At 52.2% G+C, this 26873-nt stretch overlaps 2 protein-coding genes across 2 annotated transcripts; both read right to left on the bottom strand.

Moving 5' to 3' along the window:
• Positions 1 to 3072: 3072 nt before the first annotated feature.
• On the bottom strand, positions 3073 to 12281 carry LOC129133186 (serine/threonine-protein kinase PAK 3-like). Its single transcript, XM_077172170.1, has 12 exons — positions 12206 to 12281; positions 11244 to 11281; positions 10752 to 10874; positions 9721 to 9901; positions 8707 to 8770; positions 7411 to 7459; positions 6170 to 6282; positions 5526 to 5643; positions 4780 to 4879; positions 4154 to 4350; positions 3558 to 3695; positions 3073 to 3162 (listed from the first exon to the last, which is right to left on the bottom strand). Exons 1-12 carry the CDS (start codon positions 12279 to 12281, stop codon positions 3073 to 3075), a joined length of 1287 nt encoding a protein of 428 aa, XP_077028285.1.
• A 4817-nt stretch (positions 12282 to 17098) lies between these two features.
• Positions 17099 to 26307, bottom strand: LOC143692261 (serine/threonine-protein kinase PAK 3-like). Its single transcript, XM_077172169.1, has 12 exons — positions 26232 to 26307; positions 25270 to 25307; positions 24778 to 24900; positions 23747 to 23927; positions 22733 to 22796; positions 21437 to 21485; positions 20196 to 20308; positions 19552 to 19669; positions 18806 to 18905; positions 18180 to 18376; positions 17584 to 17721; positions 17099 to 17188 (listed from the first exon to the last, which is right to left on the bottom strand). The coding sequence occupies exons 1-12, from the start codon at positions 26305 to 26307 to the stop codon at positions 17099 to 17101; spliced, it is 1287 nt and encodes a 428-aa protein (XP_077028284.1).
• Between the last annotated feature and the right edge of the window lie 566 nt (positions 26308 to 26873).

The following is a 26873-nucleotide window of genomic DNA, read 5'->3' as shown; positions in this document are numbered from 1 at the left end:
AGAGAGGGAGCAGCAAACTGCCACTGCAGGGCCAGAGCTGCTCCCGGCAGCACCAGCAGCCCCCATCTACCATCAGAACCATGCTGGAAGCCCTGGCCATCCTGTCTTTGCTCCAGGGGCCCCGTGTGACACTGCACCTTTCTTGCTTAAGCCATTACCTCTTTCGCACAATTTTCTTCCTATTGTCGTCTACTGCTGCTTTTTTTTTTTCCCTCACTACATTATAACTCTAACATTCTCAGCTTCTCATAGATTGGTTTTTCCATTGTCCCCCTCCATTGTGGTGGAGAAGGGGAGAGAGGAGAGGCTTTCCCTGGACTATCTCAAGAAGAGGACATAGAAAGGAGGGAAGGCCTTAGAAAGAAAAAACAACGCTCAGGATGCCTCTTTGGGAGGGAAGCAAATGTGCAAGTTTCTTAATATCCAGCCACAAATCTCTGGAGTCTTGACAGCCAAGAAGCACAGGAACCTGGAAACCTTGTTGTGAGACACTGGAGGACATTGCTGGCTCAAGCCCTTTCAGGCGCTTGTAGGTGGGGAAAGGGGCAGATCAAGCCTTGCTCTGCTGAGGCCATGCCCTACTCTGCACACCCCACACCCCCAGGCCTGCATCCCAGCCCAGCTGTGGCCGCTGATCCCTGGCACACCAAAGGCTCCACACCTGTGTCTGGAGCCCCTAACCCAGCTCCTAAATGGCCAGGTGAGTGGCAGCCCCATGTGGGGGAAGGCCCCAGGAAAGCCAAAGGCTATTTACCTCGGGATGTGTGGCCACCACATCTCTTGACCCTACCTCCTCTTGGTCTCATTTGCAAGCTGAGCTTCCTATCCCCTTTCAAAGCCTTTCACAGTCTAGTGCTCTGTCAACAGTGCCTCAGTTCCATGGTGGGAATTCTGAAGTCCTTTCAGAGAACAGGTCTGGCTTGCAGTGCATTGCTCTGGATGCCTTAGGAAGTTGCTTTGCCAGCCCTTACCCACTTACTGGCCAAAAAACACATGTGAAAGACTGAAGCTTTGCCAGCTGTGACAGTGCCCCAAAGAGAAGGCAGTTAGGGGCAAAATAAGGAGAATTATTTTGGTGCTGGCACACACATCAGGTACCAGGTGGGTGAGAAAAGCCATCTGTAAATAGCTCAGCTGACAATCAGGGAGGGGAAGGTGCGAAGAAAAGCAGAGGTAGAAATCTCAAAGGAATGAGAGGACTATGGACAGAAGTTGAAACTAGCCAAAAGAAAAAACAACAAAAAAAAAGAGTAATTGGATGAAATACTGATAAAATTCAGCAAGTCTTCTCTTGGTGCTGGATGGTGCATTGGGGGATAGTGTTGGCAGCTTTGGGTGCCCATCCCAAAGCCATCACCTGTTTTCCCTGTGCCCTGACGGGTTCAGACAGGCTGTTGATCTGCATGGCCACTCCCAGTTGGCCCCAGAGTCCTCTCCACTTCATGATCAGCTCACCATAAGTTTTCTGGCTGTCATCCGTTGTGGCTTCTCTTCTCCTGAGCCTTGGTGTTGGTCATTGTTGTCTGATGTGTGGCTGTGTGGTCATTTTTGGCCCGTGCCCTCCAGGACAAACCCCCACACTCCCCCTTTTTTGTTTTATTTAAAATGAAAGGTATAACAATCATAGTAAAAATAATATCTTCTTATACCTAAAACCAACACAATACTTAGTAGATTTTAACTAAACTTGGGAATTAAAATGAACAGGTGGGTTGATATTGCAGACATAAGCAAACAATAAGTAAATACAATTTTCATTTTCCCTCACTTCTCGGGCCCTGACTCCCAGATGGCTCCCCGCCACTTCATTCCCTTTCACTTACCCACAAAACAGAAGAGAACAGAAAATCAAAGCCAAAAGACTTGGGGTGACACCTTTCCCGCGTGGCCTTCAGCAAACACACATGTCAAAAGAAAAGGTTTCATGGGGGACTAGAATGGGGGAACGTTCCGGTGGTGCAGGGCACAGAACTCCTGTGGGGGCAACAGAGTCGGTCCTCCAGCTGTTTTATTCTCAACTTCTATTGTAGCTCTGACCTCTGAAATATGTATTGCAGCAAAAATGGGAGTCTGCTAATACAAGAGGAAAGCAGGGGCAGGGTTGAGGGCAGTCAGAAAGTGGGTTAGGGTAGAATCCAGGACGCCATGGCCGGTGCCGTCCTGACAAGGGGTCAGAAGAGGAGGGGAGATGGCAGATGGCTGGTGGCTCGCCTTTGCTTGCTCTTGAGCAGGTTCCATCTCCTGGCCTGTCCTTCCCAGGGACAATGGGTTCAGGGAAGTGGGGGAAGAACATGAAAACTGGGAAATATTGTGCAACCAAAATTTAAATTTAAATGTAAGTCAAATATACCATCAGTTACCACCAAACATAGCAAAGTAAATGATTTTCAATAATCACGGTATCAAATGTATATTGAAACGATAAACAGGAGACCATGGGAGAGGTTAAAGTCTAGGGGACATTCTTCCAGGCCACAGCCCCAGGAAGTGCCCTAGCAGGCCCACAGGCCTCCACAGTGGCTCAGGCAGGTCCCAACTGCACAAGTTTTCGCTCCCTCATGTTGGCCTTGGTTCCCGTGGCAGAACTTGCCTTCCCGCTGGACACTCACCTGCGCCTGAGCCCCTGGAGAAGCCCGGCTCCCTCCCCCTCTGCCCACAGCCACAGCAGCCTCCTCAGCAGTGACACCACTGCTCTGCTCCATTCTGCCCTACTCTGCTCCTCTAGCCACAGCTGCAATGCCTCTATCTCCACAAGAGCTTGTGGCCTGGAGGCACTGAAGGAAGAAGACCTTTGCACGTTTCCAAACCATGCCACAAATCCCCATCCATGTGTCTTCCCACATCGAAGAAACACCTGAGCATTCAGAAGCAAATTTAGAGCTTATTCACAGGGTGAGAACAAAGGGAAGCTTCCAGCACAGTGAAGGTTTTATTTATTATAGTATTTATTTTGCCTATTCGAATAAAGAGACTACGAACTATGAGCTATAATCTAGAAACTACAAACTACGAGCTATAATCTACAAACTACAAACTACAAACTGCAAACAACAACAATGGCCTCTTCCAGGGCTAGTATCTCCTGTTGGCCATAAACTGCTGCGTGGCCATGATCAGAGGCGTCAGCTCGGAGGTCGGCTTGGCTGATGTTACAAACGGATGCTGCCCAAAGAGAAAAAGAAAAACATGAACTTGTACTTTCCTCACAGGCTGAAACAGGCTTTCTCTGGCTACCAGAAAGATACAGAAAGAAGAAAAGGAGGGCATTCTGGGCACCACTGTCTCCACATCCAGGACCTTGCTACATGAGGCAAAATGGCACCCAATCCCACAAATCCGTGACTCCAGATGTCTTCAGCTTAAGGAGATTTGGTCTAGGTGACCTTGAAAGGCTCCTTCCAAGGCATCCTAGGCCAGGATTCTCCTTTGTTTTCCTTTGCAAGCCCCCAGAGGGGAGATTCTTAGGAGCGGGCCCCATCAGACGCCTTGGACTTGAGCAGATGAGGAGCCCCTGGCAGCGGGCAGCTGGCGCAGCCTGCAGCCGCTTTGCCTTTTACCTGCAGCAGTTCCTGGGCAGACCAGCGCCTGTCCTCGTCCCTCTCCAGGCAGCAGTGCAGAAAGTCTCGCAACCACGCCGACTGCTGCCTGGGCTTCTGCAGCTTTGGCCTGCCCCCGCTGCTGATCAGCTCTTGAACCTAGAGAAGAAGGAAATGCCAGGCTCTACCTGTCTCCTTCGCACCCCAAACTGCTCACACACACCCCACGGCACAGGCTCCACTCTCCCGTGGCACTTTACTCCCTGCCAGAGCCTGGCAGATACCTTTCCTACCCCTACTGAAAGAACACAAAGCCACAGGCAGCCATAGCCAGTCCAATAGGCAAAGGCTCTTGCCTTCACCCCTGATTTCACTGGCTGATGGGGACTAAAAGCCCAGCTTTGCCCTTTTGTCAAAGCTTCCGTCAAGCAAAAGGCATCACCATTTTTTGTGCGGTTCGTGCACTGAAATGGCAAGGGGACGATCTGGACAAGGAGCACGAGAGACTATGCAGCCTGGCACCTCTCATTTCCAGGTGTTAGCAAGCTTGCCAGGCAGAAGAATGGGAGCAGATTGTGTTTGGGTGTCAGCAGTATCTGAGAGCAGTTGCAGCGCACCGTGCGGGAGGTTTTCATCCGGTAAGGAGGCGCCCCTTCCACCATCTCGATCCCCACAATGCCAAAGGACCAGATGTCCACTTTGGGGCCATAGAGCTTCCTGGTGAAGATTTCTGGCGCCATCCAGTAAGTGGTCCCAACAGCTGATCTCCGTTTGCTCTGCTCAGCGGTCAGCTGAGCAGCAAGGCCAAAATCAGCTGAGGAGAAAAAACAGGCCAGCGTGAATGAGGAAAGCAAAACAAAGAAATCCCCGCTGTACCAATGTCCAAGAGGGCAGCGTGGAACCCGGCTGCCAGCAAGGGGCCATGCTGCCATTCCTCTGGCCTGCAGCCGAGGAAATACCGAATTGGCCAGTTAGCAAAAGCCCCAGCTTTCAGGCAGTGGCTTTTAGTGCCCTGAAGCTATTAGACTGTAAGTGCCTTGCTTGGGAAGGGACACACGCACAAGCCAAAGGCACTCCTGAGCCCTTGTTCCCAGCAACACCTCCCTGCACCTTGGGGCTCTGCTCTGCACTTGTATCAGGGCAGCCTGGACTGCCACAGGCACCACTGCAGGGAACCGGCAGTCACCCAAAGGCAGCCCCACACCGCAGCCTGCCAGAGCTGAGCCTGGCCAACAACACCCACCCAACTTGACGGATCCGTCCAGACCCAGGAGAATGTTGTGGCTTTTGACGTCCCGGTGGATCACTTGCTTGGAGTGAAGGAAATCCAGGCCTTGCAGGCACTGAGAGAGGAAAAAGAAACACCAGCCTAAGTGGATTTCATCCCACAAGCGGGGAAGTGGCACATCTGCAACACTGCAACATTCCTGGGCCATGCTGAGCCATGGCACGACAGGCTGCTGGCAAGGGCAAGAGCTTGCTGCTCCAACACAAGGACAGCAGTGCCTTTCTAAGTGAGGGTGTGTGTGCTTCTGAAAGAGAAAGGACAATTGTTCCTCCGGCCACTGCCCTGCAACCACAGACTGAAGCAGCACTGCTGCAGTGGCTGTGCTCTCTCCAGCCAGACAAGAGTGGATGCTTTTGCGAACACCCCTTTGGTGCAAGGCTCTCTTGGAGGCTGAGCTCCATGACAGCCCAGTGTGTATCTTTGTCTGTGCCACTTATTTTACATTGTGCCACCAGCAACTTTGCCCGTCCAGGGAAGGAATGCAGCACACACAGGCTCCAGGCAAGTGTTTAGAGAGGCAAACACAAACACACTAGAAGAAGGGCAGGGACACTGGCAGGCACTTCAGATGCTCTTGCTACTGCCAGTCATAAGAGAAAGGCAGCAAGGAGGCTCAGAAGATGAAATCTCTCCTCTCCTTGTCACCCATTTGGAAGGACCATCCCGACCAAGGCATGGGAAGCACAGGCACTATCCCTTACCTCCCGAGAGACAGCTGCTATCTCTCCTTCTGCCAGGCGAGTCTCCCTGATGACATTGTGTAAGGAACCTCCGTCCATGTATTCCATCACGAGCCAGAGTTCCTCGTCCAGCAGGTAGCTGAAAGGAGGAAACAACAGCCTGGAGATGAAGGTGTGGTGTGCACTCACACCACCTGATGGATTCTTGTTTCTGTGTCTCTCTCAGAGGAAGACAGGAGGAAGTGAGCAGTCATTCACTACGCTCTACAGGCCTTGAACTCTGGGCAGTCTAAAACACTGCTTGCTATCCACACCAACGAACAGGCCAAGGGAAATACAATCTGCAGTGCTTCGGCAACACTTCAGACCCATGGGGAAAAAATCCAAGCCCAAAGCCAACAAAACCATGGGGAGAGAGCACAGGAACTTTGAGGCTGTTGGCTCAGTAAGATAGGGCCAAGTCTGGCCTTTGAAAGCGCCCTTCAAACTTGGTATGCCAGGAAAGAGTAATGCAGCCCCAATGCAATCTCCTCCCAAGACACTGTAGATCAGCCCAGAAACAGGAATGAACAGCTCCATCCTCTGCCATCCACCAAAGGAGTGCTTGAACCTCTGGCTTGCAGGATGTGAATGACCTTTCACAGCAGAACAGCAGAACCACTCACCTGTCTACATAGTTGACAAGGTTGGCGTGCTTATTGCCACGCATGACCTGGATTTCATTCAGGCACAGTTCGCTGCTGCTCTCTTGCAGGAGACTAATTTTCTTTATGGCCACCTAAAACGACATGGAAAACCATGAACCAAAGAAGTCCGTGGCACAGGACCACAAGGGCAACATGGAGACAGTGATTATGGGATGATAGTGCTGGGCTGGGCCAAGCTGCCTTGTGACAGGACATCAGACCGCCTGCTCGGGCACCTCCCAGGACACAGAGCCACATAGCCTCTGCCTTGGAAACCTGGCAGAAACACGCTCTAAGCTCTCCACCTCAGACGTCTAACAACACTCACTGTGCCCAGGGCCAGTCTTCTCCCGTGGCCTTACTTTATCATCCCCATGCTCATTCACACACCTCTTACAAGCAGAAAGCCATTTTGTGCCAGTAAAAATGGAGCAAAACTGCTGGCAAACCATTGGCACTTCTAGGGGATTGGATCATTACTCCAGCAGTCACTGGCATTCTCCATGGCACAACAACAAAGCAAACAGTTAGAGATGTGGCAGATAAAATGCTGTCCTAAAAACATCCTGAGGGCTATTCCTCCTAAGATATACAACCCTACATACTTCACAGAAAAAATGCCACAATGATGAAAACATCATTAAGGACACCTCCAAAAACCACAATCCTAGCATTTCCTCACTCCAGGAATTTTCATTCTGCTCCACTCAAATACTTTTCTTCACACCACTGACTTTTGCAATTACTGCCTGACTGTAAAACGAAATAACCCAGGCCATGATCTTCTAGGGATATACACCGGGCTATGAGCAGGGCTTAGGCCCTTGAGAGACTCCTTGCAGACCACTCTGTCTAAGCACAGTTCCAAGGGCAGCACTGCAGGTGCCTACAGAACTATCAGCACGATTCCCATCTATTTGCTAACAGCCAGAAAAGAGAACTCAGGAACCCTGCAGCCCCAAAGAGCAGTGCCATGCTCTGAGACACCACCTGGGCACTAAGACCCAGCCAGCGTGTCCTCCTCTGGCCTCCTTGCATTCCCAGGGGCAGCTGAGAAGGACAAAATCTGTCCCCACTCTATTTGGCAGGGCGGACACTGCTCTGCACTTCATCTGCCTTTGCAGCAAAGCTCTCCTGGCCACCCAAAGCTCAGCCACAGCTCACAGCAGAGGGGAGGGCACTCGAGAGCTGCAGAAGCTGCGGCGCTGCTTGGCGCTTACCTCTTCTCCTGTGGCAGTCTCCACTGCCATGCACACCGTGCCGAAACCCCTAGAAACAAAACAGCAGCGGAGAAAGAAGAAGTCCTTTAGTCCCTGCCACTGCAAGACACTGCAGTCCAATGGCAAATAAGTCCTGGGGCAAACAGTAAATGGAATAGGACAGATTCTCGTGTGGGTCTTTCCCCCCTTTTCTCTTTCTCTATCTGTACATGTGTGGGATTTTTCCAGGAACTTGCCAGTTGGGCCTTCTCCCACTTCTCCCTGGAGCCTGTCTGCCAAAATCAAACACCACTACTGAGGCCTTCTGAGAAGCCTGAGGCCACGGAACAGCCATTGCAGGAAAGCCTCCAGACACAGATCCCTTCTCCAGCTTGCAAGGAAGTTAGTGCCCAGCCACAGCTGCAGCCACAGCCAGAGCGGGGAAAGGCTTCCATTGCTGCACACACAAATGGAGAAGTCCTCAAAACACTGGATCCTTGGACAGCGGCGTTCTGAGTCCAGAGCTCTTCTCAGCTGCTTCTCTTCGGTGCCCCAGACACCTGGAGGACTCTGCTTTTCTGGAGACTTCTTGTACATTTGGCTTCTCACAGGGAAAATGTTGCAAATCAGTCCCATTTCCAGTCAGCAGAGCCGGCTTTCAAAGGGAACAGCTTGGTGGATCCTTTGCAGGAAAGGCCTAAACCCCACAGGATCCACCAGGGTTCTGCCATCAGCCAGATGATGCCTTTTCCTCTGGAGTGCATTGGCACTGGCCATTGCCCTGAAGCTTTGTCTTTTGCCACCTCAGCTACAAAAGAGAGCTGCTTCTTTCATTTCTGCTTTTGGCTGCTAGGCTAGGTGGTGGCCATCCAGACCACTGAATCTTGGTTTCAGCAAAATACTGGAAAGAAATGTTACCCAGAGCTGTTCCCTGACAGCTGTCAGCTGCTGACTTGACCTCTGAGGCAACAAAGTTTCTCCTCCTTTCATTCCCACCCATTCTGTAGTCTTTTGAGACATGCAAAAATGCTCTCTCCTAGGAAGAGCGGCAATCAGGTGCAACAGACTTGAGGGAATGGAGATCTGCCAGGTGCTGCTCTTTGCCGCAGAAAAGACATTGCCAGCGTCCAGGTGTCTTTGCCGCCCTGCCTTCGGACCACAGCTGTAAATGCTGACCAGTACTGAGAGATCATCAGGCATCATCCTAACGCAGTGTCTGAACAGCTTTGGAGCTTGCCTGACGTCGCTCTGGGGAGATGTGACACCAGCAAAATGCACAGGCCCTGCCTTTGAAGAAGGAACTGTGGCTGCACTCACCCTTTGCCAATGGTTTCCAGCTCTGTGTATTCAGCCTCAGGATCTCCCTCGCTCACCAGCATCTCTGGAAAAATCCCAAGGAAAGATGCTCACTTCAAAAGAGATCCCACCCTGCAGCAGATCAGAAAGGCAGCCCCACTCTCTGCCACTCTGGGCCCTTTCAACTCAGGCAGTCGGCCAACAACAACACCACTGCACCACCACCACCACCACCACCTCAGAAACAACAGCAGCAAGACGAGCAGCCCTGCAGCACAGATGGCCTGCACCAAACTAGACGTCTAAACTAAAATCTAAGCACGTGCAGAAACAGTCAGAGGATGCAGGGATCAGAAAGCTGTAACCAAGAGAACTGGTTGTTGTCTAGAAATGTTAAGGGCAGCAGGAATAACAAAACCTTGCTGGTCTTGGCAATCAACACTCTGTGACCTTCAAGCAAAGCTTTAATCCTTGCAATCATCAAAGGCATCCTGGCTCCTGGAATCAATTGTTCTCAACAGCTGCCCTTTGCAGGACAGCAAGAATATTGCAAAGTGCTTCCAGCAGAAGCACAATCTGCAGCTTTGAGCAGGACAATTTTGCCTAAACAATGGCCTTCTGCCTTTCAGGAGCAGCAGCTCATGTTCCAACCTACTGTGCTGGGCCTTAGGAATGAGGTGCCTCAGCCTTTAGGACAGGCCGAGTTCTGAAGATGACCTTGGCCGTGCCCCACAGGAGCTCCTTGAGCGCCTACTCATTGCCTGGGTCACGGCCTCCTGCTCAGCCAGAAACAATCTCTGGTTTGCCTTTTGCCTCCAGGGAAGCTCAGGCAAAGCCAAGCCAGGCTGAGCTGCTCTCAGAGGCAGGAGCAACACCCCGGTGACCCCTCACCACCTCAAAGCACAACAACGGGTCCTGTGTGGAGGCCTCAGGAGCTGGCACTCAGCTGAGGAGGAACAGGAGCTGGGACAGCTCATGCCGACACACGCACACACAGGGCACTGCTCCAGCAGACAAGGATCACAAAGGACGTACTCAGCATGGCCAGGCACTTGTCCTCTGTCCTCTCTCCCAGCTGCTCTCTGCTGCCAGAGGAGCTACTGGTGCTCCAGATGCACGAGCTGCTCCCGCTGCACTTGCCAGCTTGGGGACTGGAGGCTCCTTCAGAGCCTTCTGCTGCAGCTCCTGCAGGTGCCAGGACAGAGGAGGTGGAGCTCTGGGAAAAGAAATGAGTGAGGTCACAAATGTGCCTGGCAGAGGTGCCCCTGCCATCCCATTTCAAATGCAAGCCCCTGGGAAGATGCTGCTGGCCACAGCCAGGGCTCTTCACCTCTCAGCTTTTGCAGCCCGCTTCTCCAGCTCAAGGCCCAAAATCCAAAGGCTGCTTTTACACCATGGACAAAATGACACCACACTCACTGCTAACCAAAGCAGGCACTTACTGATGATGTTTGCTCTGGGCCTGGGCTGACAGCAGGGGCAGGTTCATGAGCACCTTCCTCCTCTTCAGCCTCTTCCTCGCGTGCAGAGGCAGCCAGAGCAGGTGCTGACGCTGCCCTTCTGCTCTGGGGACACACAGCAGCATGAGGGACAGGAAAGAACCTGGCATTCACCACCTCACCTATATTCAGCTACAGGCCCCGCTGCATCTCAGCTGTTCCTTTAGCTACTGACAGCTGCTGTCTGCGCAGGGCCAGGTCCCTCCTGGGGACAGTGTCTCCTCATATCCTGCAAGCTTCTGAACTGCACCTTTGCACTGCTCTCTTCACTGGGGACAGGGAGCCTGCACAGCCACTGGCCACCAAGGGCCTCACTTGTACCCCAGCAGCATGCCAAGACATCCTAATGCTACCTCCTGTCTCTTGCTAAGACAAATTCACAGCCTCTTTCAGAACAGTAGGAAGGTGATCCCTGAACTTCCAAGTTCCAGGCCTCACTGCCTGCGGGAAGGGCAGGAAAGATTCCAGCCCTCAGCATCTTCAGCCAGGCACGGGAGGTGCTGTCTGATCAGAAACTTGCAGCTATGCTTTGCTCCAGCCACAGGACTGCCCAGAGCTGCCACTTACTGATGCTGCATGCTCAGGCCCTGCAGTGGCAGCAGGTACACTTTGCTGGGCATCTTCCTCCCCTTGGGCCTCTTCTTCAGGAAGACACACAGCCACTGGAGGCTCCGAGGTTCCCTCTGGGCTCTGCAGACAGACAGCAGCGTCCTTTATATTCAGCTCTAGACCCAGATGCACTCAGGAGAAAGCATCTGCAGAGAAATGGGATTCTAAGGTGCTCAGACTCAAGTAAAATGGGCCAGCTGGATGGGACTGCGCTCTCTTGTACAGGAGAAATTCCATCATGGCAGCCACCACTTTCAGCTGCTTAAAAGTTCTGGAAAGGAACTGGAGAAAACAGCCCTGGGTCCTCCTGCTGCTGCTGTTGCTGCAAAGGGCCTGGACTGGACTTTCATTCATCCAGCCAGGCTGGCACCGGACTGCAACAGGCCCAGCTCACAGCTTGCTCCGCAATTGCCAAATGCTACCAAGGCCAGAGGCTCCTTTGCCACTCACCCAAAGAGCGGATTCTCTCCAGGCACGGCTGATGTGACCTGCAACACACAAGGGAAAAAGAACCAGATGCTCTAAGAAAACTGCCTGTGCTGGCCATGCCCACCCCAAAGTCAACCCAAAGACAGAGCATTCTGCTTTCACTACACCACTCCAGCAGCATCCCTTGTGGCACACAGCAAGCAAGACAACAGCAGCACAAAATACTGCCTGGTGTCTACCTTGTCTCTCCTCTTTGGCCACTCAACCCATAGAAACTTGAGACTAAGTCTACAAGTGGTTCTCTAACAGTCATTGCTTCTGCCCCACCTCACCCAGCAGTGGCTACAGCTCCTCTCTTTGCTGTATTTCAGTCTTCTCAAGACATTGCATGCAGCAATTGCCATGAGCTTACTGAAAACCTTTCCCCAGGGAGGCTTCACCCAAGTCCCTCTGAGCCATGGTGGCAGTCCTATCATGACACAGCACAGGAACAGCTCCTGTGTGTGGGAGCATACAAGAACTCCTCAAAAATGTCCATCTCAGAGGCCTTTACCAAGCTCATTCTGTGATTTCATCACAGAACAAATGGCTCTTTTAGCGCGCAGGAAGTGTCAAGTTCCACAGGCAAATGCTGGGATGAGGGAATGCAGACAAGAAGCCTTGAACTGAGGGACTTTGCCTCAGTCCTGGAGAGCAGTGCACAGCTTTTACAAGGACTCCTGCCAAGCTCTCCCAGTCTTCCCATCCTGGAAGTTGTCTTGCTTGAGCCAGCAAACTGAGGAGACTCCAGACTCCATTGCCACAGGCCGTGGCACGGCAGGAGCGGAATCCCCGCAGGCTACATCACAAATGCTGCCCATGCCCCACTGGCTAGAGACACGCCCTTCTTAGCTGGAGCTGTGGGCAGGGGCGTTACCCAGCTGAAGGCCTCTTTGTGGCATTTGGGTTTCCATGTGCTGCACTGAACAAAAACGTCTACTTACGTGCCAGGTGGGTGAAAAAGTACCCGGAATAAGCCACGGTAAAAGCCGTGAAAGCTGCAGCACACACTCCCTCCATGGCTGGAGCAGTGCTGCTCAATCTGCAAGGGACAAAGCCTGTAGGCAGAAAACAAAAAATCTCAGAGTCCTGCTGGCAGAGACCTCGTCGATCAGCAGGTTCCCCTGCAGTGAGCGTGCCGCAGAGCTGCTCTGCACACTGAGCCCTTCCGGGCCTCGGCACAGCAACTCTGCCTGACAACGCTGCCATGCGGCCGCTGACATCACAATAGCAGTGCCCGGGGCTGCTTTGTGAGTTCATGCACAGAACCACACCTTCTCTACAGATGATGCCAAAAAAAGCCTGCAGCGTTCTCCTCTGCTACAAAGCCACACAAAAAGCCCTCCTAGTCCATCACCTGTTGCTCAAGGCATCTAAGAGTAAAAACACACTAAGCCCCTCTAGCCCACACTGAGAAGCTGAGCCCTGAGAAGGGAGCAGGATGTGAGGAACCACATTAGTGCTCTTTGGCCACTATTGCTTCTGAGCAAAAACCAGAAGGCTTCTTCCAGCGGGACCTCCCTTAGTTCCAGAAAGCAGCAAACTATCAGAACCCAGGAAATTCCTCTGCCTGCCCTGGAGGGCTCAAGCCGCTGCCCGGGGGCTCAGAGACTTTGGCACAGAGCCCAAGATGCCTGTGCCTTTGATTTAGCCCTTGGAAAAAACAATCACCAATCTTAATATGAAGAATTACAAGTCAAAAGAGTTTAAGTAGAATAATAGGTAGTTTGTCACCAGGTGAAAAATAGATTTTTGAGGTTTTGAAAATGACAGCTCGGGGGTCTCAAGATGGAGGAATTTGGATGTGGCTTGTCCTTTTTCCTCCTTCTTCCTAGCCACCATCTTCTGAGTGATGTTGGCACTTTTAGATTGGTTTAGAGGAGAAGTTCACTGTCTCACATAGGTGATAGGTATTGGGAAGTTATTGTAAATAGTGTACACATAGTTTTGGGTATAAAAAGACAACACTGCCTCTGAGGTGGGCAGTGTGCCTCAACCCAAGCTGCTAGACAGACCTTGGCACGTTGGAGAAAGAATATTATAGATAAGAAACAATAAACAACCTTGAGACCAAGAACAGAAGAGTTCCCACTCCTTCATCAACTGCCGGGCTGGGGAAAGAGACTTTCTAACGCATCTCAGGGTCACTCTGACCAGCAGAGATTCCAAGAGCAAACAGGGAGAAGCACGACTTCAATGACATTTAGAGTTTCCTCCTAGGTACAGAGACAAGGCCATGTGTCTTTCAGCACTATTTATTCAAAGCATTTTACATCACAGCCGTGGCTGTGATTTCAGCAGGGAAACGCCATGACAGGAAATGCAAGGAGGATCCTTCTCTCTGACTCACTCTAGCAGAGAGGCCTTGGCACCAAAGCACCACCACCATTTTTTCCCCCCACTTTTGTCCTTCCTCAGTAATTTTTTGGACACAGGGCTGAGATGGGTGGCACTGAAATGACAGCTCTGACACACAGCTGAAACCATCAGGGCCGGGGGGCATGTGCGACTGTTTTTCTTCTCCAGCAGAACAAGGCAAGCCAGAGTGTTCACACTGATACCAAGCGAGTTCAGCCAAGCCCAAAGGGAGTGCAGCCAAGCCAAGTGCAGCCCAGCAGGCTGGGAGGAAGAGGCAGCAAAGCGGCAGATCCCATTGCCACGGACACGCCCGGCGTGGCGGACTGATGGCAGCGGCAGTGCCAAACAGAGCTCCGCAGGGAGAGACAGACACCCATCACCATCGCCACTGCCACCAGCACTGCCGCAGAGAGGGAGCAGCAAACTGCCACTGCAGGGCCAGAGCTGCTCCCGGCAGCACCAGCAGCCCCCATCTACCATCAGAACCATGCTGGAAGCCCTGGCCATCCTGTCTTTGCTCCAGGGGCCCCGTGTGACACTGCACCTTTCTTGCTTAAGCCATTACCTCTTTCGCACAATTTTCTTCCTATTGTCGTCTACTGCTGCTTTTTTTTTTCCCCTCACTACATTATAACTCTAACATTCTCAGCTTCTCATAGATTGGTTTTTCCATTGTCCCCCTCCATTGTGGTGGAGAAGGGGAGAGAGGAGAGGCTTTCCCTGGACTATCTCAAGAAGAGGACATAGAAAGGAGGGAAGGCCTTAGAAAGAAAAAACAACGCTCAGGATGCCTCTTTGGGAGGGAAGCAAATGTTCAAGTTTCTTAATATCCAGCCACAAATCTCTGGAGTCTTGACAGCCAAGAAGCACAGGAACCTGGAAACCTTGTTGTGAGACACTGGAGGACATTGCTGGCTCAAGCCCTTTCAGGCGCTTGTAGGTGGGGAAAGGGGCAGATCAAGCCTTGCTCTGCTGAGGCCATGCCCTACTCTGCACACCCCACACCCCCAGGCCTGCATCCCAGCCCAGCTGTGGCCGCTGATCCCTGGCACACCAAAGGCTCCACACCTGTGTCTGGAGCCCCTAACCCAGCTCCTAAATGGCCAGGTGAGTGGCAGCCCCATGTGGGGGAAGGCCCCAGGAAAGCCAAAGGCTATTTACCTCGGGATGTGTGGCCACCACATCTCTTGACCCTACCTCCTCTTGGTCTCATTTGCAAGCTGAGCTTCCTATCCCCTTTCAAAGCCTTTCACAGTCTAGTGCTCTGTCAACAGTGCCTCAGTTCCATGGTGGGAATTCTGAAGTCCTTTCAGAGAACAGGTCTGGCTTGCAGTGCATTGCTCTGGATGCCTTAGGAAGTTGCTTTGCCAGCCCTTACCCACTTACTGGCCAAAAAACACATGTGAAAGACTGAAGCTTTGCCAGCTGTGACAGTGCCCCAAAGAGAAGGCAGTTAGGGGCAAAATAAGGAGAATTATTTTGGTGCTGGCACACACATCAGGTACCAGGTGGGTGAGAAAAGCCATCTGTAAATAGCTCAGCTGACAATCAGGGAGGGGAAGGTGCGAAGAAAAGCAGAGGTAGAAATCTCAAAGGAATGAGAGGACTATGGACAGAAGTTGAAACTAGCCAAAAGAAAAAACAACAAAAAAAAAGAGTAATTGGATGAAATACTGATAAAATTCAGCAAGTCTTCTCTTGGTGCTGGATGGTGCATTGGGGGATAGTGTTGGCAGCTTTGGGTGCCCATCCCAAAGCCATCACCTGTTTTCCCTGTGCCCTGACGGGTTCAGACAGGCTGTTGATCTGCATGGCCACTCCCAGTTGGCCCCAGAGTCCTCTCCACTTCATGATCAGCTCACCATAAGTTTTCTGGCTGTCATCCGTTGTGGCTTCTCTTCTCCTGAGCCTTGGTGTTGGTCATTGTTGTCTGATGTGTGGCTGTGTGGTCATTTTTGGCCCGTGCCCTCCAGGACAAACCCCCACACTCCCCCTTTTTTGTTTTATTTAAAATGAAAGGTATAACAATCATAGTAAAAATAATATCTTCTTATACCTAAAACCAACACAATACTTAGTAGATTTTAACTAAACTTGGGAATTAAAATGAACAGGTGGGTTGATATTGCAGACATAAGCAAACAATAAGTAAATACAATTTTCATTTTCCCTCACTTCTCGGGCCCTGACTCCCAGATGGCTCCCCGCCACTTCATTCCCTTTCACTTACCCACAAAACAGAAGAGAACAGAAAATCAAAGCCAAAAGACTTGGGGTGACACCTTTCCCGCGTGGCCTTCAGCAAACACACATGTCAAAAGAAAAGGTTTCATGGGGGACTAGAATGGGGGAACGTTCCGGTGGTGCAGGGCACAGAACTCCTGTGGGGGCAACAGAGTCGGTCCTCCAGCTGTTTTATTCTCAACTTCTATTGTAGCTCTGACCTCTGAAATATGTATTGCAGCAAAAATGGGAGTCTGCTAATACAAGAGGAAAGCAGGGGCAGGGTTGAGGGCAGTCAGAAAGTGGGTTAGGGTAGAATCCAGGACGCCATGGCCGGTGCCGTCCTGACAAGGGGTCAGAAGAGGAGGGGAGATGGCAGATGGCTGGTGGCTCGCCTTTGCTTGCTCTTGAGCAGGTTCCATCTCCTGGCCTGTCCTTCCCAGGGACAATGGGTTCAGGGAAGTGGGGGAAGAACATGAAAACTGGGAAATATTGTGCAACCAAAATTTAAATTTAAATGTAAGTCAAATATACCATCAGTTACCACCAAACATAGCAAAGTAAATGATTTTCAATAATCACGGTATCAAATGTATATTGAAACGATAAACAGGAGACCATGGGAGAGGTTAAAGTCTAGGGGACATTCTTCCAGGCCACAGCCCCAGGAAGTGCCCTAGCAGGCCCACAGGCCTCCACAGTGGCTCAGGCAGGTCCCAACTGCACAAGTTTTCGCTCCCTCATGTTGGCCTTGGTTCCCGTGGCAGAACTTGCCTTCCCGCTGGACACTCACCTGCGCCTGAGCCCCTGGAGAAGCCCGGCTCCCTCCCCCTCTGCCCACAGCCACAGCAGCATCCCCAGCAGTGACACCACTGCTCTGCTCCATTCTGCCCTACTCTGCTCCTCTAGCCACAGCTGCAATGCCTCTATCTCCACAAGAGCTTGTGGCCTGGAGGCACTGAAGGAAGAAGACCTTTGCACGTTTCCAAACCATGCCACAAATCCCCATCCATGTGTCTTCCCACATCGAAGAAACACCTGAGCATTCAGAAGCAAATTTAGAGCTTATTCACAGGGTGAGAACAAAGGGAAGCTTCCAGCACAGTGAAGGTTTTATTTATTATAGTATTTATTTTGCCTATTCGAATAAAGAGACTACGAACTATGAGCTATAATCTAGAAACTACAAACTACGAGCTATAATCTACAAACTACAAACTACAAACTGCAAACAACAACAATGGCCTCTTCCAGGGCTAGTATCTCCTGTTGGCCATAAACTGCTGCGTGGCCATGATCAGAGGCGTCAGCTCGGAGGTCGGCTTGGCTGATGTTACAAACGGATGCTGCCCAAAGAGAAAAAGAAAAACATGAACTTGTACTTTCCTCACAGGCTGAAACAGGCTTTCTCTGGCTACCAGAAAGATACAGAAAGAAGAAAAGGAGGGCATTCTGGGCACCACTGTCTCCACATCCAGGACCTTGCTACATGAGGCAAAATGGCACCCAATCCCACAAATCCGTGACTCCAGATGTCTTCAGCTTAAGGAGATTTGGTCTAGGTGACCTTGAAAGGCTCCTTCCAAGGCATCCTAGGCCAGGATTCTCCTTTGTTTTCCTTTGCAAGCCCCCAGAGGGGAGATTCTTAGGAGCGGGCCCCATCAGACGCCTTGGACTTGAGCAGATGAGGAGCCCCTGGCAGCGGGCAGCTGGCGCAGCCTGCAGCCGCTTTGCCTTTTACCTGCAGCAGTTCCTGGGCAGACCAGCGCCTGTCCTCGTCCCTCTCCAGGCAGCAGTGCAGAAAGTCTCGCAACCACGCCGACTGCTGCCTGGGCTTCTGCAGCTTTGGCCTGCCCCCGCTGCTGATCAGCTCTTGAACCTAGAGAAGAAGGAAATGCCAGGCTCTACCTGTCTCCTTCGCACCCCAAACTGCTCACACACACCCCACGGCACAGGCTCCACTCTCCCGTGGCACTTTACTCCCTGCCAGAGCCTGGCAGATACCTTTCCTACCCCTACTGAAAGAACACAAAGCCACAGGCAGCCATAGCCAGTCCAATAGGCAAAGGCTCTTGCCTTCACCCCTGATTTCACTGGCTGATGGGGACTAAAAGCCCAGCTTTGCCCTTTTGTCAAAGCTTCCGTCAAGCAAAAGGCATCACCATTTTTTGTGCGGTTCGTGCACTGAAATGGCAAGGGGACGATCTGGACAAGGAGCACGAGAGACTATGCAGCCTGGCACCTCTCATTTCCAGGTGTTAGCAAGCTTGCCAGGCAGAAGAATGGGAGCAGATTGTGTTTGGGTGTCAGCAGTATCTGAGAGCAGTTGCAGCGCACCGTGCGGGAGGTTTTCATCCGGTAAGGAGGCGCCCCTTCCACCATCTCGATCCCCACAATGCCAAAGGACCAGATGTCCACTTTGGGGCCATAGAGCTTCCTGGTGAAGATTTCTGGCGCCATCCAGTAAGTGGTCCCAACAGCTGATCTCCGTTTGCTCTGCTCAGCGGTCAGCTGAGCAGCAAGGCCAAAATCAGCTGAGGAGAAAAAACAGGCCAGCGTGAATGAGGAAAGCAAAACAAAGAAATCCCCGCTGTACCAATGTCCAAGAGGGCAGCGTGGAACCCGGCTGCCAGCAAGGGGCCATGCTGCCATTCCTCTGGCCTGCAGCCGAGGAAATACCGAATTGGCCAGTTAGCAAAAGCCCCAGCTTTCAGGCAGTGGCTTTTAGTGCCCTGAAGCTATTAGACTGTAAGTGCCTTGCTTGGGAAGGGACACACGCACAAGCCAAAGGCACTCCTGAGCCCTTGTTCCCAGCAACACCTCCCTGCACCTTGGGGCTCTGCTCTGCACTTGTATCAGGGCAGCCTGGACTGCCACAGGCACCACTGCAGGGAACCGGCAGTCGCCCAAAGGCAGCCCCACACCGCAGCCTGCCAGAGCTGAGCCTGGCCAACAACACCCACCCAACTTGACGGATCCGTCCAGACCCAGGAGAATGTTGTGGCTTTTGACGTCCCGGTGGATCACTTGCTTGGAGTGAAGGAAATCCAGGCCTTGCAGGCACTGAGAGAGGAAAAAGAAACACCAGCCTAAGTGGATTTCATCCCACAAGCGGGGAAGTGGCACATCTGCAACACTGCAACATTCCTGGGCCATGCTGAGCCATGGCACGACAGGCTGCTGGCAAGGGCAAGAGCTTGCTGCTCCAACACAAGGACAGCAGTGCCTTTCTAAGTGAGGGTGTGTGTGCTTCTGAAAGAGAAAGGACAATTGTTCCTCCGGCCACTGCCCTGCAACCACAGACTGAAGCAGCACTGCTGCAGTGGCTGTGCTCTCTCCAGCCAGACAAGAGTGGATGCTTTTGCGAACACCCCTTTGGTGCAAGGCTCTCTTGGAGGCTGAGCTCCATGACAGCCCAGTGTGTATCTTTGTCTGTGCCACTTATTTTACATTGTGCCACCAGCAACTTTGCCCGTCCAGGGAAGGAATGCAGCACACACAGGCTCCAGGCAAGTGTTTAGAGAGGCAAACACAAACACACTAGAAGAAGGGCAGGGACACTGGCAGGCACTTCAGATGCTCTTGCTACTGCCAGTCATAAGAGAAAGGCAGCAAGGAGGCTCAGAAGATGAAATCTCTCCTCTCCTTGTCACCCATTTGGAAGGACCATCCCGACCAAGGCATGGGAAGCACAGGCACTATCCCTTACCTCCCGAGAGACAGCTGCTATCTCTCCTTCTGCCAGACGAGTCTCCCTGATGACATCGTGTAAGGAACCTCCGTCCATGTATTCCATCACGAGCCAGAGTTCCTCGTCCAGCAGGTAGCTGAAAGGAGGAAACAACAGCCTGGAGATGAAGGTGTGGTGTGCACTCACACCACCTGATGGATTCTTGTTTCTGTGTCTCTCTCAGAGGAAGACAGGAGGAAGTGAGCAGTCATTCACTACGCTCTACAGGCCTTGAACTCTGGGCAGTCTAAAACACTGCTTGCTATCCACACCAACGAACAGGCCAAGGGAAATACAATCTGCAGTGCTTCGGCAACACTTCAGACCCATGGGGAAAAAATCCAAGCCCAAAGCCAACAAAACAATGGGGAGAGAGCACAGGAACTTTGAGGCTGTTGGCTCAGTAAGATAGGGCCAAGTCTGGCCTTTGAAAGCGCCCTTCAAACTTGGTATGCCAGGAAAGAGTAATGCAGCCCCAATGCAATCTCCTCCCAAGACACTGTAGATCAGCCCAGAAACAGGAATGAACAGCTCCATCCTCTGCCATCCACCAAAGGAGTGCTTGAACCTCTGGCTTGCAGGATGTGAATGACCTTTCACAGCAGAACAGCAGAACCACTCACCTGTCTACATAGTTGACAAGGTTGGCGTGCTTATTGCCACGCATGACCTGGATTTCATTCAGGCACAGTTCGCTGCTGCTCTCTTGCAGGAGACTAATTTTCTTTATGGCCACCTAAAACGACATGGAAAACCATGAACCAAAGAAGTCCGTGGCACAGGACCACAAGGGCAACATGGAGACAGTGATTATGGGATGATAGTGCTGGGCTGGGCCAAGCTGCCTTGTGACAGGACATCAGACCGCCTGCTCGGGCACCTCCCAGGACACAGAGCCACATAGCCTCTGCCTTGGAAACCTGGCAGAAACACGCTCTAAGCTCTCCACCTCAGACGTCTAACAACACTCACTGTGCCCAGGGCCAGTCTTCTCCCGTGGCCTTACTTTATCATCCCCATGCTCATTCACACACCTCTTACAAGCAGAAAGCCATTTTGTGCCAGTAAAAATGGAGCAAAACTGCTGGCAAACCATTGGCACTTCTAGGGGATTGGATCATTACTCCAGCAGTCACTGGCATTCTCCATGGCACAACAACAAAGCAAACAGTTAGAGATGTGGCAGATAAAATGCTGTCCTAAAAACATCCTGAGGGCTATTCCTCCTAAGATATACAACCCTACATACTTCACAGAAAAAATGCCACAATGATGAAAACATCATTAAGGACACCTCCAAAAACCACAATCCTAGCATTTCCTCACTCCAGGAATTTTCATTCTGCTCCACTCAAATACTTTTCTTCACACCACTGACTTTTGCAATTACTGCCTGACTGTAAAACGAAATAACCCAGGCCATGATCTTCTAGGGATATACACCGGGCTATGAGCAGGGCTTAGGCCCTTGAGAGACTCCTTGCAGACCACTCTGTCTAAGCACAGTTCCAAGGGCAGCACTGCAGGTGCCTACAGAACTATCAGCACGATTCCCATCTATTTGCTAACAGCCAGAAAAGAGAACTCAGGAACCCTGCAGCCCCAAAGAGCAGTGCCATGCTCTGAGACACCACCTGGGCACTAAGACCCAGCCAGCGTGTCCTCCTCTGGCCTCCTTGCATTCCCAGGGGCAGCTGAGAAGGACAAAATCTGTCCCCACTCTATTTGGCAGGGCGGACACTGCTCTGCACTTCATCTGCCTTTGCAGCAAAGCTCTCCTGGCCACCCAAAGCTCAGCCACAGCTCACAGCAGAGGGGAGGGCACTCGAGAGCTGCAGAAGCTGCGGCGCTGCTTGGCGCTTACCTCTTCTCCTGTGGCAGTCTCCACTGCCATGCACACCGTGCCGAAACCCCTAGAAACAAAACAGCAGCGGAGAAAGAAGAAGTCCTTTAGTCCCTGCCACTGCAAGACACTGCAGTCCAATGGCAAATAAGTCCTGGGGCAAACAGTAAATGGAATAGGACAGATTCTCGTGTGGGTCTTTCCCCCCTTTTCTCTTTCTCTATCTGTACATGTGTGGGATTTTTCCAGGAACTTGCCAGTTGGGCCTTCTCCCACTTCTCCCTGGAGCCTGTCTGCCAAAATCAAACACCACTACTGAGGCCTTCTGAGAAGCCTGAGGCCACGGAACAGCCATTGCAGGAAAGCCTCCAGACACAGATCCCTTCTCCAGCTTGCAAGGAAGTTAGTGCCCAGCCACAGCTGCAGCCACAGCCAGAGCGGGGAAAGGCTTCCATTGCTGCACACACAAATGGAGAAGTCCTCAAAACACTGGATCCTTGGACAGCGGCGTTCTGAGTCCAGAGCTCTTCTCAGCTGCTTCTCTTCGGTGCCCCAGACACCTGGAGGACTCTGCTTTTCTGGAGACTTCTTGTACATTTGGCTTCTCACAGGGAAAATGTTGCAAATCAGTCCCATTTCCAGTCAGCAGAGCCGGCTTTCAAAGGGAACAGCTTGGTGGATCCTTTGCAGGAAAGGCCTAAACCCCACAGGATCCACCAGGGTTCTGCCATCAGCCAGATGATGCCTTTTCCTCTGGAGTGCATTGGCACTGGCCATTGCCCTGAAGCTTTGTCTTTTGCCACCTCAGCTACAAAAGAGAGCTGCTTCTTTCATTTCTGCTTTTGGCTGCTAGGCTAGGTGGTGGCCATCCAGACCACTGAATCTTGGTTTCAGCAAAATACTGGAAAGAAATGTTACCCAGAGCTGTTCCCTGACAGCTGTCAGCTGCTGACTTGACCTCTGAGGCAACAAAGTTTCTCCTCCTTTCATTCCCACCCATTCTGTAGTCTTTTGAGACATGCAAAAATGCTCTCTCCTAGGAAGAGCGGCAATCAGGTGCAACAGACTTGAGGGAATGGAGATCTGCCAGGTGCTGCTCTTTGCCGCAGAAAAGACATTGCCAGCGTCCAGGTGTCTTTGCCGCCATGCCTTCGGACCACAGCTGTAAATGCTGACCAGTACTGAGAGATCATCAGGCATCATCCTAACGCAGTGTCTGAACAGCTTTGGAGCTTGCCTGACGTCGCTCTGGGGAGATGTGACACCAGCAAAATGCACAGGCCCTGCCTTTGAAGAAGGAACTGTGGCTGCACTCACCCTTTGCCAATGGTTTCCAGCTCTGTGTATTCAGCCTCAGGATCTCCCTCGCTCACCAGCATCTCTGGAAAAATCCCAAGGAAAGATGCTCACTTCAAAAGAGATCCCACCCTGCAGCAGATCAGAAAGGCAGCCCCACTCTCTGCCACTCTGGGCCCTTTCAACTCAGGCAGTCGGCCAACAACAACACCACTGCACCACCACCACCACCACCACCTCAGAAACAACAGCAGCAAGACGAGCAGCCCTGCAGCACAGATGGCCTGCACCAAACTAGACGTCTAAACTAAAATCTAAGCACGTGCAGAAACAGTCAGAGGATGCAGGGATCAGAAAGCTGTAACCAAGAGAACTGGTTGTTGTCTAGAAATGTTAAGGGCAGCAGGAATAACAAAACCTTGCTGGTCTTGGCAATCAACACTCTGTGACCTTCAAGCAAAGCTTTAATCCTTGCAATCATCAAAGGCATCCTGGCTCCTGGAATCAATTGTTCTCAACAGCTGCCCTTTGCAGGACAGCAAGAATATTGCAAAGTGCTTCCAGCAGAAGCACAATCTGCAGCTTTGAGCAGGACAATTTTGCCTAAACAATGGCCTTCTGCCTTTCAGGAGCAGCAGCTCATGTTCCAACCTACTGTGCTGGGCCTTAGGAATGAGGTGCCTCAGCCTTTAGGACAGGCCGAGTTCTGAAGATGACCTTGGCCGTGCCCCACAGGAGCTCCTTGAGCGCCTACTCATTGCCTGGGTCACGGCCTCCTGCTCAGCCAGAAACAATCTCTGGTTTGCCTTTTGCCTCCAGGGAAGCTCAGGCAAAGCCAAGCCAGGCTGAGCTGCTCTCAGAGGCAGGAGCAACACCCCGGTGACCCCTCACCACCTCAAAGCACAACAACGGGTCCTGTGTGGAGGCCTCAGGAGCTGGCACTCAGCTGAGGAGGAACAGGAGCTGGGACAGCTCATGCCGACACACGCACACACAGGGCACTGCTCCAGCAGACAAGGATCACAAAGGACGTACTCAGCATGGCCAGGCACTTGTCCTCTGTCCTCTCTCCCAGCTGCTCTCTGCTGCCAGAGGAGCTACTGGTGCTCCAGATGCACGAGCTGCTCCCGCTGCACTTGCCAGCTTGGGGACTGGAGGCTCCTTCAGAGCCTTCTGCTGCAGCTCCTGCAGGTGCCAGGACAGAGGAGGTGGAGCTCTGGGAAAAGAAATGAGTGAGGTCACAAATGTGCCTGGCAGAGGTGCCCCTGCCATCCCATTTCAAATGCAAGCCCCTGGGAAGATGCTGCTGGCCACAGCCAGGGCTCTTCACCTCTCAGCTTTTGCAGCCCGCTTCTCCAGCTCAAGGCCCAAAATCCAAAGGCTGCTTTTACACCATGGACAAAATGACACCACACTCACTGCTAACCAAAGCAGGCACTTACTGATGATGTTTGCTCTGGGCCTGGGCTGACAGCAGGGGCAGGTTCATGAGCACCTTCCTCCTCTTCAGCCTCTTCCTCGCGTGCAGAGGCAGCCAGAGCAGGTGCTGACGCTGCCCTTCTGCTCTGGGGACACACAGCAGCATGAGGGACAGGAAAGAACCTGGCATTCACCACCTCACCTATATTCAGCTACAGGCCCCGCTGCATCTCAGCTGTTCCTTTAGCTACTGACAGCTGCTGTCTGCGCAGGGCCAGGTCCCTCCTGGGGACAGTGTCTCCTCATATCCTGCAAGCTTCTGAACTGCACCTTTGCACTGCTCTCTTCACTGGGGACAGGGAGCCTGCACAGCCACTGGCCACCAAGGGCCTCACTTGTACCCCAGCAGCATGCCAAGACATCCTAATGCTACCTCCTGTCTCTTGCTAAGACAAATTCACAGCCTCTTTCAGAACAGTAGGAAGGTGATCCCTGAACTTCCAAGTTCCAGGCCTCACTGCCTGCGGGAAGGGCAGGAAAGATTCCAGCCCTCAGCATCTTCAGCCAGGCACGGGAGGTGCTGTCTGATCAGAAACTTGCAGCTATGCTTTGCTCCAGCCACAGGACTGCCCAGAGCTGCCACTTACTGATGCTGCATGCTCAGGCCCTGCAGTGGCAGCAGGTACACTTTGCTGGGCATCTTCCTCCCCTTGGGCCTCTTCTTCAGGAAGACACACAGCCACTGGAGGCTCCGAGGTTCCCTCTGGGCTCTGCAGACAGACAGCAGCGTCCTTTATATTCAGCTCTAGACCCAGATGCACTCAGGAGAAAGCATCTGCAGAGAAATGGGATTCTAAGGTGCTCAGACTCAAGTAAAATGGGCCAGCTGGATGGGACTGCGCTCTCTTGTACAGGAGAAATTCCATCATGGCAGCCACCACTTTCAGCTGCTTAAAAGTTCTGGAAAGGAACTGGAGAAAACAGCCCTGGGTCCTCCTGCTGCTGCTGTTGCTGCAAAGGGCCTGGACTGGACTTTCATTCATCCAGCCAGGCTGGCACCGGACTGCAACAGGCCCAGCTCACAGCTTGCTCCGCAATTGCCAAATGCTACCAAGGCCAGAGGCTCCTTTGCCACTCACCCAAAGAGCGGATTCTCTCCAGGCACGGCTGATGTGACCTGCAACACACAAGGGAAAAAGAACCAGATGCTCTAAGAAAACTGCCTGTGCTGGCCATGCCCACCCCAAAGTCAACCCAAAGACAGAGCATTCTGCTTTCACTACACCACTCCAGCAGCATCCCTTGTGGCACACAGCAAGCAAGACAACAGCAGCACAAAATACTGCCTGGTGTCTACCTTGTCTCTCCTCTTTGGCCACTCAACCCATAGAAACTTGAGACTAAGTCTACAAGTGGTTCTCTAACAGTCATTGCTTCTGCCCCACCTCACCCAGCAGTGGCTACAGCTCCTCTCTTTGCTGTATTTCAGTCTTCTCAAGACATTGCATGCAGCAATTGCCATGAGCTTACTGAAAACCTTTCCCCAGGGAGGCTTCACCCAAGTCCCTCTGAGCCATGGTGGCAGTCCTATCATGACACAGCACAGGAACAGCTCCTGTGTGTGGGAGCATACAAGAACTCCTCAAAAATGTCCATCTCAGAGGCCTTTACCAAGCTCATTCTGTGATTTCATCACAGAACAAATGGCTCTTTTAGCGCGCAGGAAGTGTCAAGTTCCACAGGCAAATGCTGGGATGAGGGAATGCAGACAAGAAGCCTTGAACTGAGGGACTTTGCCTCAGTCCTGGAGAGCAGTGCACAGCTTTTACAAGGACTCCTGCCAAGCTCTCCCAGTCTTCCCATCCTGGAAGTTGTCTTGCTTGAGCCAGCAAACTGAGGAGACTCCAGACTCCATTGCCACAGGCCGTGGCACGGCAGGAGCGGAATCCCCGCAGGCTACATCACAAATGCTGCCCATGCCCCACTGGCTAGAGACACGCCCTTCTTAGCTGGAGCTGTGGGCAGGGGCGTTACCCAGCTGAAGGCCTCTTTGTGGCATTTGGGTTTCCATATGCTGCACTGAACAAAAACGTCTACTTACGTGCCAGGTGGGTGAAAAAGTACCCGGAATAAGCCACGGTAAAAGCCGTGAAAGCTGCAGCACACACTCCCTCCATGGCTGGAGCAGTGCTGCTCAATCTGCAAGGGACAAAGCCTGTAGGCAGAAAACAAAAAATCTCAGAGTCCTGCTGGCAGAGACCTCGTCGATCAGCAGGTTCCCCTGCAGTGAGCGTGCCGCAGAGCTGCTCTGCACACTGAGCCCTTCCGGGCCTCGGCACAGCAACTCTGCCTGACAACGCTGCCATGCGGCCGCTGACATCACAATAGCAGTGCCCGGGGCTGCTTTGTGAGTTCATGCACAGAACCACACCTTCTCTACAGATGATGCCAAAAAAAGCCTGCAGCGTTCTCCTCTGCTACAAAGCCACACAAAAAGCCCTCCTAGTCCATCACCTGTTGCTCAAGGCATCTAAGAGTAAAAACACACTAAGCCCCTCTAGCCCACACTGAGAAGCTGAGCCCTGAGAAGGGAGCAGGATGTGAGGAACCACATTAGTGCTCTTTGGCCACTATTGCTTCTGAGCAAAAACCAGAAGGCTTCTTCCAGCGGGACCTCCCTTAGTTCCAGAAAGCAGCAAACTATCAGAACCCAGGAAATTCCTCTGCCTGCCCTGGAGGGCTC

The sequence above is a fragment of the Agelaius phoeniceus genome, chromosome Z (genome assembly GCF_051311805.1).
Source record: "Agelaius phoeniceus isolate bAgePho1 chromosome Z, bAgePho1.hap1, whole genome shotgun sequence".
NCBI lineage: Eukaryota > Metazoa > Chordata > Aves > Passeriformes > Icteridae > Agelaius > Agelaius phoeniceus.
The sequence above is the reverse complement of the archived record's forward strand: the minus strand, read 5'-3'. Positions and strand labels throughout refer to the sequence as shown.

Coding starts and splice junctions, on each gene's coding strand:
- LOC143692261 (XM_077172169.1), bottom strand. CDS start 26,307: ATGGAGGGAGTGTGTGCTGCAGCTTTCACGGCTTTTACCGTGGCTTAT. Junction 19,670..20,195: donor CTTGTCAACTATGTAGACAG/GTGAGTGGTTCT, acceptor TCCTCCTTTCAG/CTACCTGCTGGACGAGGAAC. Junction 18,906..19,551: donor TAGCAGCTGTCTCTCGGGAG/GTAAGGGATAGT, acceptor TTCCTCTCTCAG/TGCCTGCAAGGCCTGGATTT.
- LOC129133186 (XM_077172170.1), bottom strand. CDS start 12,281: ATGGAGGGAGTGTGTGCTGCAGCTTTCACGGCTTTTACCGTGGCTTAT. Junction 11,282..12,205: donor CTTTTTCACCCACCTGGCAC/GTAAGTAGACGT, acceptor TGTGTGTTGCAG/GTCACATCAGCCGTGCCTGG. Junction 4,880..5,525: donor TAGCAGCTGTCTCTCGGGAG/GTAAGGGATAGT, acceptor TTCCTCTCTCAG/TGCCTGCAAGGCCTGGATTT.